This window comes from Aotus nancymaae, unplaced genomic scaffold, assembly GCF_030222135.1.
Source record: "Aotus nancymaae isolate 86718 unplaced genomic scaffold, 86718_ANA_hifiasm-v0.15.2.pri h1tg000064l_1, whole genome shotgun sequence".
NCBI classification, from domain to species: domain Eukaryota; kingdom Metazoa; phylum Chordata; class Mammalia; order Primates; family Aotidae; genus Aotus; species Aotus nancymaae.
Genome location: NW_026988479.1, coordinates 26,406,084 through 26,425,976, shown reverse-complemented (window position 1 = coordinate 26,425,976; position 19,893 = coordinate 26,406,084). Strand labels below are relative to the sequence as shown.

The 19,893-nt window shown below is 46.7% G+C and overlaps 2 protein-coding genes across 11 annotated transcripts in view; one reads left to right on the top strand and one right to left on the bottom strand.

The window, feature by feature from the left end:
* Positions 1–2,488, top strand: part of FAT2 (FAT atypical cadherin 2) — an 89,484-nt gene extending 86,996 nt beyond the window's left edge. For all 4 annotated transcript variants that reach the window (XM_012471557.2, XM_012470883.2, XM_012470155.3 and 1 more), the window contains one exon: positions 537–2,488. In XM_012471557.2, coding sequence (XP_012326980.2) covers positions 537–1,069 — 533 coding nt within the window. In that variant the 3' untranslated portion in view covers positions 1,070–2,488. The remainder of the gene's footprint in view (positions 1–536) is intronic.
* SLC36A1 (solute carrier family 36 member 1) overlaps positions 1–19,893 on the bottom strand; it is a 124,318-nt gene that overhangs the window by 53,942 nt on the left and 50,483 nt on the right. For 4 of the 7 annotated variants that reach the window (XM_012474316.3, XM_012473658.3, XM_012472638.3 and 1 more), the window contains one exon: positions 14,757–19,102. The exons of 1 other annotated variant lie outside the window; for it this stretch is intronic. In XM_012474316.3, coding sequence (XP_012329739.2) covers positions 18,831–19,102 — 272 coding nt within the window. In that variant the 3' untranslated portion in view covers positions 14,757–18,830. Of the gene's footprint in view, positions 1–14,756; positions 19,103–19,893 lie in introns of those variants that run through there. 2 more of the 7 variants (XR_001110767.3, XM_012475609.3) reach the window with 2 other exon arrangements.

Sequence of the window (19,893 nt, the reverse complement as noted above, 5' to 3'; positions counted from 1 at the left end):
AGTATTTTCACTGTGTGTGAAATGGGAAAAGTGGGGCTCATAAACATGCAGTGACTTGTTCTAACTCACCCAACTATTCAATAGCAGAAGCAGGGCTAGGACCAAGGGCTCCTGGTCTCCCGATTTCATTTCATCACTCTCTATGATAGAGTCCATCACACCTGTGAGTCAAACAAACTGCGTGTGTTTCCTTCAGTCAAGGGGATAAAACTCACCAGTAGGACTTTGGAGGACCCCCATATCCCAAGCTGTAGGAGTAGGCTGCATGGAGCCATCCAAATCCTTCCCTTGTTCACTGACCCTCAGATTAGTGGCAGGGATTTGCAAAATGGGCTGGCCTTGGGTCAAACCTCTAGCCTTGAACTTGCCCCTATTAGATTCTATATATCATCAACCTAAGCCACCAGAGACAACCTGCACAGATGGGCTCCCCCTGCCCATCTCCACCACACGCTAGGTTATATATAGCTGCTATAGGGCCAGCTGAAACCCTCCCTGGGGAAAATGAGCTGACCCTGTCTTCTTGTTCCTTTCAGTGTACCCTGGCGGAGCTACGGTCTGGCCCCCTACTTACTCCAGGAATGAACGCTGGGAATACCCGCACTCCGAAGTGACCCATGGCCCTCTGCCACCCTCGACTCACCGCCACTCAACCCCAGTCGTGATGCCAGAGCCCGCTGGCCTCTATGGGGGCTTCCCCTTCCCCCTGGAGATGGAAAACAAGCGGGCACCTCTCCCGCCTCGTTACAGCAACCAGAACCTGGAAGATCTGATGCCCTCTCGGCCCCCGAGTCCCCGGGAGCGCCTGCTTGCCCCCTGTCTCAATGAGTACACGGCCATCAGCTACTACCACTCACAGTTCCGGCAGGGAGGGGGAGGGCCGAGCCTGGCAGAGGGGGGCTACAAGGGGGTGAGTATGCGCCTCAGCCGAGCTGGGCCCTCTTATGCTGTCTGTGAGGTGGAGGGGGCACCTCTTGCAGGCCAGGGCCAGCCCCGGGTGCCCCCTAACTATGAGGGCTCTGATATGGTGGAGAGTGATTATGGGAGCTGTGAAGAGGTCATGTTCTAGCTTCCCAATCCCAGAGCAAGGCAGGTGGGAGGCCAAGGACTGGACTTGGCTCTTTCTTCCTGCCTCGTAGGGGGTGAGTTGAGTGTGGCTGGGAAGGTGGGAGGGAAGCCACCACCCCCAGCCCAGGCTGCTGTCCCTTGAAACGTGCTTTTCTGGTCCCCCGGCTATTCCCTGAGAGTGGAAGGAAGCGGAGGCTCCAGCTCCAGAAACAGCACTAGGGCCCCAGGGGAGAGGCATGCCTAGAACAGGGACCCTGGAATACCAGGAACAATTGACTCCCGGGGTGGGCAAGAGATGGGCGGTCTTCCTGACCTGCCATCTCTCAGTCCCCGGGGATGAGCCTGATTTACTGTGCTGGCTCAGCTTCCCCAAGACGCATTCTCACACCTGCCCACAGCTCCATTTTGGAGGCAGGCTGCGCGGCATCCTCCTAGGGGCTGAGGTGAGCAGCAGGGGAGCAGGCACAGTCACTTGTGCTCCTGCCTCCGTCGAGCACTCATGGTGTCTTCGTCAAGTGTCGGCTCCACGTCAAGCACTGTGCTTTGCACCGGGGAGAAAATGGTGATGGAGGGCAACGAGGACTCCGAGGAGCATCGCTGGGCCTTGGGCCCCAAAGGTCCCGCTCTGCAGCCCACACGCAGAGGACCAGGACCCGCCTCAGAGTCACACGATGGTCTGCCAGTCAGGGCCTGCCAGGAGTCTACGCAGCTCTGAAGTTTCTTTGTGACAGAATTCAGACCTCATGGAACTCTGGGTTCTTCATCCCAAGTTTCCCAGGCACTTTTGGCCAAAGGAAGGAAGGAACTAATTCTTCATTTAAAAAATTATTAGGCACTTTTTGACCTTGCTGTCTGGATGAGTTTCCTCAATGGGATTTTTCTTCCCTAGACACAAGGAACTCAGAACTCCTGTTTAGGGCAGGTTGGAAGCAGGGAGCTGGACCCCAGGGTCCAGGCTGGACACTGGCCGTTGCCTGTCTCTCCATCGCAGACGCCTGCCCATCAAGTGTTACCTGCAGTGACTCAACCCTATGCATGGAGGGTCATTGTGGGCACGTCTACACATGTGGGTGCCCACGGATAGTATGTGTGTACACATGTGTAGAGTGTATGTAGCCAGGAGTGGCGGGGACCAGAGGCCTCTGTGGCCTTTGGTGGCCCCACCACTCCCTCCCTTTCAGTCCCTCCCTGTGGTCCACTGCCTTTTCATGTGTGTTGTTTCTGGAGACAAAAGTCAAAAGGGAGAGCAATGGAGACTTGCCCACAGGGCTGCTGCTTCAAGCGAGAGGGAGCTGTGTGGGTGAGAGCCAATTTGTGTGAGTGGTTTGCGGCCGTATGTGTGACTGTGAGTGTGAGTGACTGATACATGGTTTCATTGGTCATTTTTTTTTTTAACAATAAAGTATCTTTTTTACTGTTATTTTCTGTGTCATTTAGCCTGTTTGGGGTCGGGGGATGATGCAAGGGTCCACGGGTCCTTCCAAGATTCATGGATTTGGGGACCTGGGAGGGATCCTAGGGATTGTCAAGCACAGAGAGTCCCGACCTGGCAACATTACCTACCCCAGACACAAAACCAGAACCTCTGGGGGTGGGGCCTAGGAAACTATTTGGAAAGAACCCTCTGCCTCTGATACAACTGTCTGCAGTGGTTCAAGTGGCTCTGAGTGATGAGTCCACTAAGCAGCAGGCTAGCTGAGAGCCCAGGACAAGAGCTGGGGCCTCCTGCCCCTGCCAGCACCCTTTGCACTGCATGGCATTAGTTACGGAGAAGGGACTTAACTATCACAATTCTTGAGAAGTCAGCCCTGCTGGGACCCAGAGTCAGCCTGTGGCTGCTACTCCACAGCACACCTGTAGTCACCAGCTAAATGTGACTTCACAAGGCAACCATGATGACACCAAGATAGGAAAGCCCAGTCCCTGCCTTTAAGTTCCCAATCCAGCCAGGCAAAGAAGGCATGCCCGTGGGAGACACCACGCAGGCAGTGGCTCTGAGGTGGGTCAGGCTTGATTCCAAGCCCAGCTCTGTCACACACTAATTATGAGGCCTCCAGCAGATATGACTTGTCCTCTCATTTTTTAAGAGAATTTTTTTAGAGCAGTTTTACGGCTCACAACAAAATTAAATGGAAGGTACAGAGATATAACTCCGACTCCCATGCATAGCTTCCCTCATTATTTATTTGTTATTTTTATTTACTTATTTATTTTGAGACAGAGTTCCCTCTTGTCACCCAGGCTGGAGTGCAATGGTGCCATCTCGGCTCACCACAACCTCCACCTCCCGGGTTCAAGCGATTCACCTGCCTCAGCCTCCTGAGTAGCTGGGATTACAGGTGTGTACCACTACACCCAACTAATTTTTGTATTTTTAGTTAAGACAGGGTTTTGCCATGTTGGTCAGGCTGGTCTTGAACTCCTGACCTCAGGTGATCCACCTGCCTCAGCCTCCCAAAGTGCTGGGAGTACAGGCATGAGCCACTGCACCCATCCTACAGGTTTTTAATTTTAAGGAAGTCCTGCTTATCAATTATTTCTTTTATACATAGTGCCTTCGGTGTTTTAATCAAAAAGTCTTTGCTAAACCCAGGTTCTCTAGGTTTTCTCCTATGTTATCATCTAGGAGTTTTATAGTTTTGCATTTAGGTCTATGATTCACTTTAAGTTATTTTTTTGTGAAGGATGTAAGATCTGTGTCTAGATTCATTTTCTTTGCATGTGGCTGTCCAGCTGTCCAGCACCATTTGCTGAAAAGGCTGTCTTTGCTCCATTGTGGTGCCTTTGCTCCTTTGTCAAAGTTCAGTTGGGCCTCTCATTCCTCAGTAAGATGAAGATAGTAAGTAATATGGAATAATAGCTATCTCATATTGTCGTGAGCAATACATGTAAATGGAAAGCTTATTGAAGCATAAACAATAGATGGTGACCTGTATGAGAGAAAATAACACCAGGCTGGATATGTGGTTCACACCTGTAATCCCAGCACTTTGTGAAGCCAAGGCAGGTGGATCACCTGAGGCCAGGAGTTCAAAATCAGCCTGGCCAACATGGTGAAACTCGATCTCTACTAAAAATACAAAACTTAGCCAGGCATGGTGGCTTGCACCTGTAGTCCCAGCTACCCAGAAGGCTGAGGCAGGAGAATCGCTTGAACCCGGGAGGTGGAGGTTGCAGTAAGCTGATATCGAGCCACTGCACTCCAGCCTGGGTGACAGAGTGAGACTCTGTCTCAAAAAACAAAACAAAATAAAATAAATGAGCTGGGTGTGGTGGTAGGCGCCTGTAATCCCAGCTACTTGGGAGGCTGAGGCAGGAGAATTGCTGAAACCTGGGAGGTGGAGGCTGCAGTGAGCCAGGATCGCACCACTGCACTCCAGCCTGGGCAACACAGCAATACTCTGTCTCAAAAAACAAACAGCAAAAAAGGACAGGTAGCATATAGATAGGATTAATTTATCAGGGCGGTGCAGGATATCACAAATTATCCATTGTTGCCCAAATTTCTGTTGTTTTGCTTATCACTTTCATAATTTTTGTCCTGATAGAATACAACTTGTACTATTATTATTATTAATTATTTTGAGACGGAGTCTTGTTCTGTCACCCAGGCTGGAATGCAGTGACGCGACCTCAGCTAACTACAACCTCCGCCTCCCAGGTTCAAGTGATTCTCCTGCTTCAGCCTCCCAAGTAGCTGGAACTACAGGCATGTGCCTAAACCCCTGGCTAATTTTTTTGTATTTTTAGTACAGATAGGGTTTCACTGTGTTAGCCAGGATAGTCTCAAACTCCTGACCTCGTGATCCACCCACCTCAGCCTCCCAAAGTGCTGGGATTACAGGCGTGAGTCACTGCACCCAGCCACTTGTACTATTATTAACTTAATAACTTCAAAAATATCTTTAGATGTTTACAAAATATTCTCTATTCATCTTAATAATATCTCTACACTAAAGGATTTGAGGGTATTTTCTCCTGATACCATGAAAATATGTAACCATTCAGACTGAAAAATGGCTGTCGGGGCCCCCTTTTCATCTTTGCGAAACACTGACCTGGCCTTCCTCATTCCTGATGTTCTGCACAGCTAACGCCCACAGAGAAGGGGACTGTCTGAGGTCTCACAGCCAGAACTTCAGAGGCAAGACCCCAACTCAGGTCCGACACCCAGCCTGGGATGTCCACACAGTACCTCCCTGCCTCCCATTCTCCAGGATGGGGGACGCCTTCTTAGTCCACCAGGCCCTGCCTTCCCCTTTTCGCCCGCAGCCTGCGCCTTCACAGATTAGCCACCAGAGGGCTCTCTGGGATCAAGGACCACTTTACCGGGTCTGGGGGAGGCCTGAAGGTTTTCAGGTAAATCCCCGCATCTTAAACCTCTGGGGCTCAGGCAGATTTCAGTTCACCATCATTACCCTCACTACCATCAGCCACCACCTCTACTGCCTCCTCTTACTGAGCATTTGCTATGCCAGGTGCTGTGCAAGCACTTAGCGTCTTAACTAATTCTCACAAAAACCTAATGTGGGGCCAGGTGCGGTGGCTCACGCCTGTAATCCCAGAACTCTGGGAGGCCGAGGTGGTTGGATCACCTGAGGTCAGAAGTTTGAGACTAGCCTGGCCAACATGGTGAAACCCCGTCTCTACTAAAAATTAGCCAGGTATGGTGGCGAGTGCCTGTAATCCCAGCTACTCTGGAGGCCGAGGCAGGAGAATCGCTTGAACCATGGAGGCAGAGGTTGCAGTGAGCCGAGATCACGCCGCTGCACTCCAGCCTGGGCGACAGAGGGAGACTACATCTCAAAACAACAACAACAAAAACCCTAATGATGTAGGTGCTATCATCATTTACAACTGGAGAAACCAAGGCACAGATAAACTGAGGGGCCCGTAATTTGTGTTAGTAACTTAAATAAGGTAAGTCACGGAGTTCATGAGTGACAGGGCCAGGATTCCAATCCAGGTCAGCCTGACTCGGGAGGTGCGCCTTACGTTTGGGTGCGTGAAATAAACCACAAATACGGGGGACTGATGAGCAGGAGCAAGTGCAGCAGAGCAGGCTGAGTTCAGAACAAGAAGGGAAGACCATGCTCATTTCTAGGTGGCACAGTGCCAAGGTGTCCAGGTTTGGGGAGATGGGGGTCTACTCACCTTGGAGCTCAACCCCAAGCCTCTCCTGAAACCCTACATCCACTTTTGGGGCAGGGCCTTAAGCGTGGCACAGCAACCTGGAGCACTGCTAGAGGAGCGGGCTGGAATGGAGGGGCACCGTGGGGACTTGCTGCCATGCTGTGAGGAGTGGTTTCAGGAGCCAGATGAGGCCTTGCTACTGGAGAAGGAAACGCAGCTGGGATTCGCCAGGACAAACGGTATAAGAATTGGGAAACAGGAGAATTGGGAAACGGCTTCCTTCAAGGGCTGGCGGGTGAGGGAGGGCTTGCACAGTTGTCGTCACACGGGTGGTTCTCAAGCCTTTACAGAAAGGGCACGTGTGTTTTCCAGGCATTAGGGGCAGTGATCTGGAGGGGGGACGATGGGGTCTCCAACGTAAGCCTAAGGCCTGGGCTAGAACCCTCAAAAAGTGAGTATCTGGGGATAAGAAAGGCAGAGCCAAAGGCCTTGGGTGGAAAATGACTTCGGCTGAACTGAAGATTATGTGTGAAGAATCTGAAAGAGGTGGAGGGCAAAAAAAGATCCAGTATGTGAAGTTCTAACGCATAGAGTGACGTGCCCAGGGCCTGCAGCTGGTCCACTATAGAACAGTCAACCCAACCTCTTTGCACAGCTTGAAACACTGATACAATGCCGGCCAGCTAGGGCGCCAGGCCCAGGTGCTGATCAGTTGCCCATGGTGCAGTGTCTAAGGACAGGCTTTGGAAGCCCTCAGGCAGCCTCTGTCTTCTTCTAGAAGAAGGGCACTGGCTGTTTCACTGAATGAAAAGCAAGAACTTTCTCAGGCATCCAGCTGCAAAAAAAAAATTTTTTAACTTGTCTCAGAATTCCTCAATGAATCTAAAGGGTCCAACCAAGAAAGGTGCTTGGTTAGATTGATACAGAGCTCACAATATAGTGATGTAACTTCCTTACCAGGCCAGGCCAGGCCACTATTCACTAGGGAAGGAGACTACACTGAATTTAGTAACCAAAGATTCCAGATACATAATTAGCCCCCAAGGGCAGAGTGGGGGTAGATCCCATTTGACTTGAGCAGTGCCCTCAGGCAGCTCACAATCTGGGGAAAGTGGCCAAGTAGTCACATGTCCCCAACACAGGCAGGTACTAGGCTAACCAGAGCAGGGAAGTGATAGCGTTGCTGAGGAGGGAGTTCTGAGTTCTGACCGAACTGGCCAGGGAAGGTCCGCAGAGGCCCAGCCATCTGGGCTGGGTCTTAGAGCAGAGCTTCTGATTTAGCACAGAAAGGAGGGTCTTTAGGGAAAAACCTAAAGTGAAGGCCTAGAGGTTTTAAGTGTTGGGCAATGGTGGGTAGTTCTGATGGCTGGGAGTGACTTATGGAGGGCAGGGTGCAAAGCAGGCTTGAGTCAAAAGACAGGCTTGGAAATGTACTGTGCTCACTGAAGGAGGTGAGGTACGAAATGAAGGAATCGGCTGACATGGGAGTAGGTTCCAGCGGCAAGGACATGAGGTTTGATGTCAGACAGACCTGGCTTCACCACTTAGGAAATGTGATCGTGGGCAAGTCACTTAACCTTTTATGCCTAGATTGCAAAGTGGGGATATTACCAGCACTTTCCTGCAGTACAGGAGATAACATACATAAAGTGCTTAGCGTAGTTGGTATCAATGTTCATTCGGGATATGTTAGAGATATTTTACCATTACTACTGAAAAGGCAGCTCTTTGTGTAGCATCTGTATCGACAAACTTTGCTCCATGGCCACAGTAAAAGGACATCCCCCCAGCTAAAGATAGGTGGCACTAAATGTTCTCAGGCATTGGTTCCTGGCAGCTGAGGTGGCGATTTCCACCCCATCCCCCACCCCCGCCAAGGGGATATCTGGCAATTCTAGAGACATTTTTAGTTGTCACAACTTGCAAGGTGCAACTGACATCTAGTGAGTAGGGGCCCAGGATGCTGCTAAACATTCTCTAATGCACAGAAAAGCCCCAAATGTCACCAATAGTGAGGTTAAGAATAAATAATTATCCAGCCCCAAATATCAATAAGAGTGAGGTTAAAAAAAACCCTGTGGTGGCTCACACCTGCAGTTCCAACACTTTGGGAGGCCGAGGTGGGCATCACCTGAGGTAGGGAGTTTGAGACCAGCCTGACCAACATGGAGAAACCCTGTCGCTACTAAAAATACAAAATTAGCTGGGCATGGTGGTGCATGCCTGTAATCCCAGCTACTCAGGAGGCTGAGGTAGGAGAATCGCTTGAACCTGGGAGGCAGAGTTTGTGGTGAGTCAAGATCACGCCAGTGCACTCCAGCCTGGGCAACAAGAGCAAAACTCCGTCTCCCCAACAACAACAAAAAAGAAACCCTGTTCTTTTTTTTTTTTTTTTTTTTTTTTTTTTGAGACGGAGTTTCACTCTTGATACCCAGGCTGGAGCGCAATGGCGCGATCTCGGCTCACCGCAATCTCCGCCTCCTGGGTTCAGGCAATTCTCCTGCCTCAGCCTCCTGAGTAGCTGGGATTACAGGCACGCGCCACCATGCCCAGCTAATTTTTTGTATTAGTAGAGACGGGGAGAAACCCTGTTCTAAAGAAACCCATGCAACCTTTCTGTAGCACCAGAGCAGCTGGAAATCTAGCCTGGGGCAAAAGAACGCTTATGCCAAAAATAGTAATTATGTATATGGTTTTGCTCATTTCTAAAAAGGCACCATTCTAGAGTCTACATCTGTCAGAGTAAATATCAGGGTGAGTGAAAAATGAAAGGCAATCTAACAATGTAAAGAATAATATAAAATGACCAAGTAGGACTGATTCCAAGTAAGCAAGGCCGGTTCAATATTCAAAAATCCATCAAGGGAATCCACCATATCAAAAGGCAAAAAAAGAAAAACTATACGATCATATCAGATACAGAAAAAACATTTGACAAAATTCAGTACTCATTAATGATTTTTAAAATATCTCAGTATAGGAATAGAGGGAACTTCTATAAGAGTTGTACAGCTTATATCATACTTAAATTGAAAGACTGAACGCTTTCCCTACAAGATCAGGGGCAGGACTCGGATGTTCACTCTCACCACTTGTTTTCAAACTGGGAGTTTGAACCATTGTGATATGGCAAAAAAAAAAAAAAAAAAAGAAAAGAGATACAGATTGAAAAAGAAGAAACACACCTATCTCTATTTACAGACAACATGGTTGTCTAAAAAGAAAATCCCAAGAAACCTAACCAAAAACTCAGAATTATTGAGTACAGAAAGGTCACAGGATACAAGATTAAAATAAGCAAGACAATTGTATTTCTATATACTACCAATGTACACACTGAAACTGGAATAAAAAAAATTACCATTTATAATTGCTCCAAAGAAAATTAAATACTTAAGTATAAATCTAACAAAACACAGCATCTGATAAACAGTTAAAATAACAAATAGTGTTGGGAGGCCCTGGAGGCCAAGGCGGGCGAATCACCTGAGGTCAAGAGTTCAAGACTAGCCTGGCCAACAAGGCAAAACCCGTCTCTACTAAAAATACGAAAATTAGCTGGGCATGGTGGCATGTGCCTGTAGCCCCAGCTACTTAAGAAGCTGAGACAGGAGGATCGCTTAAACCTAGGAGGTGGAGGTTGCAGTGAGCCACTGCACTCCAGCCTGGGTAACACAGTGAGACTCTGTCTCAAAACAAACAAACAAACAAACCAAAAAATAAATAAATAAATAAAACCACCAAAAATAGTGATAACACCAAAGGCTGGCAAAGTTGCAAAGGAAATAGATCACCCTTACATTGTTGGTGTAGTAGTAGAATGGTACAGCTACTCTGAAGAATGGTTTAGAAGTTCCTTTTAAAACTAATACTGGGCTTACCATATGTATTAGTCTGTTTTCACACCACCGATAAAGACATACCTGAGACTGGGCGATTTACAAAAGAAAGAGGTTTAATTGGACTTACAGTTCCAAATAGCTGGGGAAGCCTCAGAATCATGGCCGAAGGCAAGGAGGAGTAAGTCACATCTTATCTGGATGGCAGCAGGCAAAGAGAGAATAAGCTTGTACAGAGACTCACCTTTTTAAAACCATCAGATCTCATGAGACTTACTCACTATCAGGAGAACAGTGCAGGAAAGACCCGCCCCCACAATTCAATCACCTCCCACAATGTGTGGAAATTCAAGATGAGATTTGGGTGCGGACACAGCCAAACCACATCATCGTACAATTCAGCAATCGCACCCTTGGGCACATGTAACAGAGAAATTAAAACCTATGTTCATCTAGAAACACTTGCACAAATATTTATAGCACTTTATTTGTAATAACCAAATCTGGAAACTATGTACATTTCTTTTCAGTGAGTGAATAGTTAAACATCAGTACCATGGGACCCTACTCAGTGATAAAAAGAAACAAATTATTGCTAAATGCAACAACATAGATGAACATCAAGGAAATTATACTAAGTGAAAGAAGCCAATCCCAAAAAGATACATATGGCATAATTCAATTTATATAACACTCATGAAATAACAAAATTATAGAGATGAAGAACAGATTCGTGGCTTCTGGGAAAGGTTAGGGATGTGGGGGACTGAAGGGAGTTGATGTCCATAAAGGAGTCTTAAGGTCATGGTACAGTTAGGCATCTAGCTTGTGGTGGTGGTGTATACAAAGCGACTCGTGATAAAACTGCATACAGCTATACACACACACACACACACACACAAACACAAATGAGTATATGTATAACTAATGAAATCTGAATCAGCTCTATGGATTGTGCCAATGTCAATTTCCCGGTTTCGATAATGTATTACAGTTTTGCAAAATGTTAACACTGGGAAGCCCAGCTGAAAGGTACACCAGACCTCCCTCCTGTGCCTTTGAATCTTCCTGTAAATCTACAATTATTTCAAAATAAAAAACTTAAATCAAAAGAAGTAGATGACTGAATTTTAAGAGGCAAAATACTTGAACAAATACTTCATTAAAGAAGATAGGCCAATAAGCATGTAAAAAGGTGCAAAACATCACTAGTCATTGGGAAAATGCAAATTAAAACTGCGACAGCAGCCACTTTACACCCATTAGAAGGGCTAAAATTTAAAAGATCATAATATTAAGTATTGGTGGGGATATGGAGCAACTGTAACTGTTATTCATTAGGAATCCAAAAGGGTATGGCCGCTTTGGAAAACAATTTGCCAAAAGTTAGCACACATTTCCCATACAACCCCATCATTTCACCTCTTGGTATTTACCTAAGAGAAATAAAAACATACGTCTACACAAAGATGTGTACATGAGTATTCATAGAAGCTTTATTCATAATAGCTAATTTGTTTTTATGATTAAGTATAGAGTATATCTGAGCCCAAAACTTGAGAATGGCCGCTGTGGAGCACAAATTCAAGTTGTCCTCGTAACATACTCTGATTAGCAGCAGTTACAATTGAGTTTTAAAGGAAGAAAGAAGAGGCAGCTTTTTTAATTGTTTACCAGAAATTTACATTAAAATAACTAAGTCATAAATAGCTGAAAATTTAAAGCAACCTCAAAGTCCATCTACTAATGAATGGATAAACAAATTATGATTCATCCATGCAATGGATACTACTCAGCAATACAAAGAACCAATTACAGATGCATGTAACAACATGGGGGAATAGAAAAAGCATGATTATATTAAATGAAAGAAACCAGACACAAAAGGCTGCATATGTAATGGTTTTACATGGCATTCTAGAAAAGACAAAACTGGAGACAGAAAAAAAACAGGTTATCAGTTGCCAAGGAGTGGGATTGATTGCAAAGGGGCACAAGGGACCTTTTCCGGGCAAAGGAAACATTCTGTATCTTGATTGAGATGGTGGTCACATGACTGTATGCAAAACACACTGAACTATACATTTGAAAAAGGTAAATGTAATTTAATTACATGTAAATTATACTTCTTTTTTTTTTTTTTTTTTTTTTTTTTAAGGAGAACGATGGCCAAGGGTCTAGTAAAGCATACCCATTAAAAACACACACAGTTCCTCAGCACAACAACTGCAATGGGCTAAGTATGAAAAAGGCAGCCTACATAGCAAAGTGCCCCAGGCTTAGGATTCAAATTCCGTCCAATGTCACTCAGGTTTACGCCTCCAGTAGTGCGATGGGCTTACCTAAGAGCCCCGGCTTTCTGGAAGAAGGGATTACAGCCATTAGGTATAAATGTGAGTAGAAATAAAAACTTCAAGAGGTGGACAATCTAAAAGAGGACTGAGTGTCCTGCACAGAGAAAGTGAGCAAGACATCAGCGCATGAATGGACAGCAGGAAATACAAGCAGAAGTACTTTGGAGTCCCGGTTTTCTTCAGGTCAGCTAACATTTCAGAAAATGTTTAAGAAGCCCTTTGCGATTATAACATATGGCACTTTACAACATTCTCTCTAACCCTCACAACAATTCCTCAAGGCAAACCTCCCTCGTGAGGCTGCAACAAAGACCGGCAGCCAGCACCTTGGGAGGTGTTCAGCTTCTGGAACGAGACTTGTGTGTGTATCCCAGTGCTGCTACCTACTGGTTGGCAGCTTGGTATAGCTGCTAAATCTCTTTGACCTTCCTGTTCCAGAAATGATATTGACAATGAAAATAGACAACAGACTACATTTCCACCTTCCTCTCTTGGTAAAATGTTATACTTTAACAGTGTTCCTTGAAGGCTCTGTTTTTAAACTTGTTTTAATTCAGTAGTCAACAAAGATTACTTTTCAAATCATAGAGGAGGCAGCTCAGATGGTCCTGTTTTTTCCTTGTCTATGTGACTGTGGTATTATGATATATATATATATATATATATGTTGGTTTTTGTACACAGTTTCTGGCTCCTAAGTTCCATAGCCCTTGTTATTTCTCCCCAAGACAGTCTATAGAAACCAAAAAAAAAAAACAAAAAACTCTAATTTTCCCTGGGCTTTCTGTCTTAGAGCTGGCCATAAAAATTACCTTGTTTAATTGTGAGTCACAGACCTTCATTTCAGAAGTGATCCTGCTCCATGCTCTGGATGAAGGAAAGCTGCATGGAGAGGCCAAGAAGAAGAATCTCTTTCCTGGGTTTCCCCAGTCTATTAATATTACATTTTACATTTATCTGTTCAGTCATAATTCCACATGGCTGTCAATCATGCCTACCCAGTTTAAGTTTTTATAAAAGGCCCAAGGAGACAGACAGGGTTTGGAGAGCTCTGGAGAGCTGATCCTGTGGAAGTTCCTGGAGGGCTGTACACGCGGGTGGGCATGGAAGCTCTGTGCCTCGCCCCCCATCCCTTGCCCTATGCATCTCTTCATCTGTATCCTTTGTATAATATACTGGTAAACATATTTCCCTGAGTTCTATGAGCTACTCTAACAAATTAAGCCCCAAAACAGAATCATGGGAACCCTGATTTATAATTTACAGCCAGTCAGAAGCACAGGTAAACAACCTGGCACTTGCAATTAGCACTGGAGTGGTGGGGGTGGGGGTGGGGGTGGGGGTGTCACTCTTGAGGACTGAGCCCTCATCCTGTAGGATCTGATGCCATCTCCAGGTAGGTGGCGTCAGAAATGAACTGGAGCACATCTGGCTAGTGCTTGCCACAGAACTGATTGCATGCTTGCTGGTAGGAACAAATTCCCCAGTATTTTTTTGGGTAAAACTGTATTGAGAGAATAAACATTTTAAGCTTTGTGTGTGTTTTTCCCACTCAGTGACAAAAAGGGAAGGGAAGGGGTGTCTTCCATTGTCGTGTCCTGAAATTAATCTCCACATTTCAAGAAAATTAAGTGTTACCTGTTGTGTCTGGGTTCTTCAGAGAAACAAAGGCAGTAGGAGACATGTGTATATATATATATATATGGTATACACATATAAACACACATATGTGAATATATATACACATAGAGAGATTGAGAGAGAGAGATGAGGGAACTGGCTCCATGACTGTGTGAGCCAGCAAGTCTGCGAGTCACAGGGCAGTCCCATAGGCAGCGGCCGATGCTGCAGGCTTGAAGCAGAACTTCTCCAAGCAAACCTCAGCTTTGCTCAAAAGGCCTTTAAGCTGATTGGATGTGGCCCACCCATAATATTGAGAAAACCTCTTTTACCTAAAGGCAACTGATTATAGATGTTAATTAACCACATTTACAAAATACCTTCACAGCAACACCTGCGTTAGTGTGTGACTGAATTGTAAGTTGACACATATAAAACTGGCCACCCCACCTGTCATGTGGGCTCATCTGCTATGCATGGAGAGGGCTGAAAATTCTTACTCCAGTTTTCAAGAGAAGCAGGAGGAGGTTTAGGGATGGGAGGATTGTCTATCAGAAAGAAAAAGAAAAACATTCCTGGTCCCTTTCTTCTTGGGCAACTCTTAATTCCATGCATAGGTCTACTGCTTGTGCCACTTTCCCATATGAAGTCTGTGGCATAAGCCGGAAACATTTAACCCAGCATCTAATAAAGGGATCTGAGTGACGTAAAAAGAAAAAAAAGAGACACAGACAGCAACCTCTCAAAAATAAAAAATAAAATTCATTTATTGAAAAGAAAAAGCTTAACATATGATTCATGTGCAAAACCCAAAACAAGGTCTACGAGCTCTGGCATGAGCCACATCTCTACACACACCATGCTGGAAGTGCACATCCACGCAGCCACGTGACATACACAGTACTGTGTGGTTATCAACACTTACTGTATGCTCGGTTTTCTTCACACATCCATTGACATGTTTTACAATAGAGTTACTGATTTTATTACCCACTGAAAGAACATAGATTCCCCAGAATCACTTTGATTTAAACCAAATAACACAGTGAATGACAGGCACCCTGCACCCTCATTTCCTATCTTCCTCACTCTGATAACCTCCTATCAGCACCATTTATGTCCTCTGGCCAGGGAATGACTCAGTGGCACAAACAAAAGGGAAGAAATGTTATAGGCTGGTGCTGCTGGGGCAAACAGCCTTGCAACCAGCCAGACTTACTGTTGAAAAGTATTAACCGTAATTTCAAAGACAAACCACACTCCTTCCTTTTCCCCTAATGGCCTCAGAGATTTGTAATGTACTTAGGAAAATTAACTTCTAAGGCAGACTGGAAGCCAACCTCAAGTCCTGCCACTTGGACTCTGTGGCTTCTCTTCGAGGAAGCAGCATTGTAGGGGCTGATGCTGAGGCGTGCCTTAACGTCTCATCAGCTGCAAAATAAAATCCACTGCTACAGACCTGCTTGCTGTGAGCAGTGAGGAGAGAGAGCTGTAAACAGACATAAACTGAGTTTTTTGCACTTCCAAAAAATATGAGGTGAACATTAGTGTTAAACAGAGATCATGTTCTAGGAAGAGAGAAATCTGAGAAGAGAAAAGTAAGATGAGAGAAGAGAGAGAAGAAATATGATTTTTCTAATATACATGTTTGGGATCAACACTTTAAGACTATTGATAAAACTATAAATTTCATGGGGATAGACAGAGAGCGGTGAGCATCAGCCAATGAATCTGGCTGCAGAGGTGAGATAAAAGAGGGCAGCAGAAATAGAATGATGCCACACATTCACACATATCTAGCCAGGGCTTGTGCAGATGAAGGGTTCTTAGCAGCTGGACAGCAGCACAATATAAATAATGCCATTTGTGAATGGTGACAACTGGTAGGCAGAGTGACAGAAGATGCCAGCTCACACTCTCCCTGGCAAGTGCCTGCATTTAGGAGGACGTCCACTGCCCACTGACAGCTGGAAGCCTGCCCCCAACAGCAGCATGGAAGAGAAAACCACCAAGGGGCTCTGAGAAAGCTACCTCTGGTTTGGGGAAGTTGGGGTGACAGGAGCAGGGTCGCAGAGCTCAAGAGTATCTGAACAGAAAGCCCATGGTTTCCCTTTGCTCCAGCAGATGCAGCCTCACAACTCCTGAAAGCCTTTGCTCTGGGATATTTCTACTTATCCTGGGAAGACACCAGGGAGGGTTCTCTGCTTCAGGGGGCTGCAGAACAGATTCTGAGCTGGCCGAGAGCTGCTTGCAGAAGGGGAGGAAGGGCTTCTTCCCACTACCATTGGCTGGCTGACCCTTTGCTTGATGCCTAAGAGCTGTGCAGCTGCATAGCCAGGAAGATCCTCCGGCTGGAGCCCCTTCCTGGGTGTTTCGAAAGAGCCACGCAGTCTGTTAGTGTAGCAGGAGCACAAGACAGAGATCGAACAGGCCATGCCAAATTGGCTTCCAGAAATCCTAAAGCTACAGCCAACTCTCCTACCTACCATGTTCTCAGGGCCAGGGCTGTGGGAGCAATAGCCTGCATCTTGCTAAGAGCTGGGGGACCCCAGTATTCTACCATCCAGCCCTCAGGTCCCAGCATCACAGTCCCAGTCTCAGAACTCAGCTGGGCAGGATGGCCTCTAGCAGCTCTGAGAAACGTCCACCAAGGAGGATGTGGGAAGGACACAGGTTCTTCTCACCGAGAAGGACCTTCTCATCCGCCTTCTCACTGAGACCACTCTCAGCACTGCTGGGGAAGACAGCTAAGATAGCGGCTGGGCTGCCAGAGGCCAAGCTTAGAACCAGGAGATGACAGTTTCTGAGCCCACTGTGGTAACTTCTAAACCTGAAACTTCAGAAGACAGGGCCTCTGCTACTCCCAGCTAGATTCTTGGTCATATAGCACCTGTTAGAGTCCACCACAGAACAAAAAGGGTGGGTGAAAAACGTCCTTCTCCTAAGGAAGAACAAGTCAACAATGATGGCATGTTCCTAAGTTAACAAATTATTAGGTAGGTTGGGAGCCACTACAATGAGAGTCCCCTTTTTCCCATCCCTTCTCCTGGAAGTCAGCTCTCCTGGCTTTGGAACAGAAGAGAAAGAAAAAACTGGGGCCATGTGGGTGGGTCAGAGCCCTACGAACTTTGGTGAAACACAGAAGCAAAACTCCTGATACATTTTCGCTGCTCTCCCTCAACTAACTTTCAGAGTGAACCATATCTGCAGTGAAGCAAGAGCCTGGTGACAGGAACAGAGCAGACAAGGAGTCTGCTCTGTTGCTTACACAGGAACACACACGCACACACACATGCACACACACAGCGCTAATGAGAGGGGGAATTCATCAATGACCTTCAGAAATACTTCTTGCAATAAGAGGAAAGAAGAGGCAGCCACAGCAAGGCAGTGTATCTTCTTCTGCCTTCTCTGAAGTTTGCTCCCAAATCTGAAGGCTGACCTTGAGGAGGGCCAACCTAAGGCCGTCTGCGATACCCAGGGAGGCATTCTGGGGGAAAGACAGGGCTCGTTAGTGTTCAGTGGTTCCTTTCAAAGTCCAGGCCACAGAGGCAGCGTGGGGCTGGGCACTGGTTCTGCCCTATTCCCCACTGATTGTAAACAACCAAGCACCACACGTAGTTGTCAGACAATCTGCTGTAAAGTCTATGAACTTAATTTAAAACTCTCTCTGCACACTGACCTCAGCTACTCATCCGCAGCAATAGAGCGGGTGTCGTCCCAGCCTGATGGTGACTGAACATTGCTAATCCTTTCACCTGGCATGGGCTGAGGCTGAAACGTACACAGCCCCACTTCATACGCCTCTCACTCAGCCACCCTTCCCTCGGCCCGGTGCACCCGCAACATTTCTGCAGTCCTTCAGTGTCTTTTCATATGAAACCAGTCTGGTCAACAGGAGGCAAAATCCACGCCTCCTCACCGAGGTACATTTTTAGATAATCCTGATTAAAACCTTTGAGTCCTCAGCCAAGAGTGCCGAGGACCCAAGAAGACATCTGGAGCCAGCTTCTTCTCAGCAGGAGAAGTTGAGTCAAAGTTTACTGAGAAAGAAGCGATTTGTAATAACCCCAAATCTAGAGACAGTCTAAAAACAAAAATCTGATTTTAAATAAGATACAAATATTTTCAGTTTAAGCAACACTTCATATGTTTTAAGAGCTAAAGCAATTAAGAATACAGTACTGTGATCCACAACTAAGGAGTCCAGAGAAGAGAAGCATTGCCTTAGGGGTCACAGCAAGCCAGAGAGTCAAGATTAAAAACTCCAGCTTGGGGGGCCTGTTTTAAATGCCAGGTAGGTCCAGCCACCCCCTGGAGACTCGAATAGGAAGAATACTGAGATACAACATTTGGGAGAGAGATGGGAAAGAAGCCCAGCTTTATAAAGAGGAGAAGTTCCCAGTTATTTCATCTATGCTTGGCCCAGAAAAGGAGAAAACATGAGGTGGGGGACACTAAAATTGTTAAATAAAGTGAACTGTGCAGTGAGAATGAGTTAGGTGAGGTGCACCAGCAGGCAGAGGGCAGGTAGGAAGGAGGAGGCATGATGAGGGAGATCTGGAAAGTTCTGGGTGTAAATAGATACACGTGAGCAGTGACAGCCCTGTTACTGCGGCACTTCTGCGTGTCTGCCACCCCACCTCTCACCTGCCCTCAGCCTTACCTGGCCCGGGGTACCCAGGTGCCAGGCCGAGTGGTTCCCACACAGTGACCCTGACTTTCCTCAGAGCCTGCACCATACCTGAGGCTCTGCGGACAGGTAACAGGGACACAGAGGGCACGGACAGGCAGCTGCAGAGATGAACCAAGATCCCTATATGAAGGCACGGGTGGAATTGATGAAGATGGGAGCATTGCTTGGCTGGATCAGCTCATAGAGAGCCTCGTAGGTCCCCACCACAAAGCCCACGAAGCCCAGGATGCTGATCAGGGCGTCCTTGAAGATGGTGAGGGGGCTCATGCCCTCTGAGTAGAAGGTGGTGATCTCCAGGAGGGGTGGGATGATGAGGGCCAGGGCGCTGCTGCTCACGGAACCCACCAGGGAGATAACCAGGTCCAGGCGGGGGATGAGGATGGCCAAGATGCCTGCAGGGAGAGAGGACATGCCTGTTTAAGATGCCCAGAGCTGGGAGAGGTCTATCTCCCTACTGTTGAGCAAATTCAGCATCTGCCCATCTAAAAGGACTGAGAGCTCTAAGAAAACTTAGACATTATCCAGTCCTGTCTCTGTGAAATAGATACCCAGAAATGTGGAATAACTGGTGGCCCACTGCAACGTCAGCAGAACTAGGACTGGAACCTGGATCTTCTGGCTCCGGTCCCCAGGCTTTCAGCTTTTCTTGCTACAGTGCGTGACTTCCATCTTTCTTGGCAAAAGCAACCAAATTATATTTCAGGGCAATCTGGTTTCTACCAAAGAAGGGAGGGTAGGGAGCAGAAAAGAAGGTGGACATTTCTGAGCAGCTGCTCATTTTCTTACCGTTCAACACAAACATCTCTACTTAACTGACATGAAACCAAAAAGGAAAAGAAACCCCTCCTTCTCGAAAGACACCATGATAAAACCCCATTTCACAGAGCGTTTTCATACAGGTGAAAAAGGCAGTTCTGTCTGCAGGCTGACCCCTGGCAATGACCCCACACAATGACCACGTCTCTGTGTCAGGACAACCCCAGCTCCAACATCTGAAACTCAGTCACAGGTGAGCGAGGAAGGAGGGACTGATGAAGACCAGTGGTGCACTGCCACAGGGGGTGCCATCAGCTTCCGTGCCATAGCAGCCATTGTCAACACTGCCAGACAGTGCTGTAAGCAGGAGAAGGATTCACCAAACACACCCATCCTAATGCCCACTGACCTCACACTTCCCATCTCA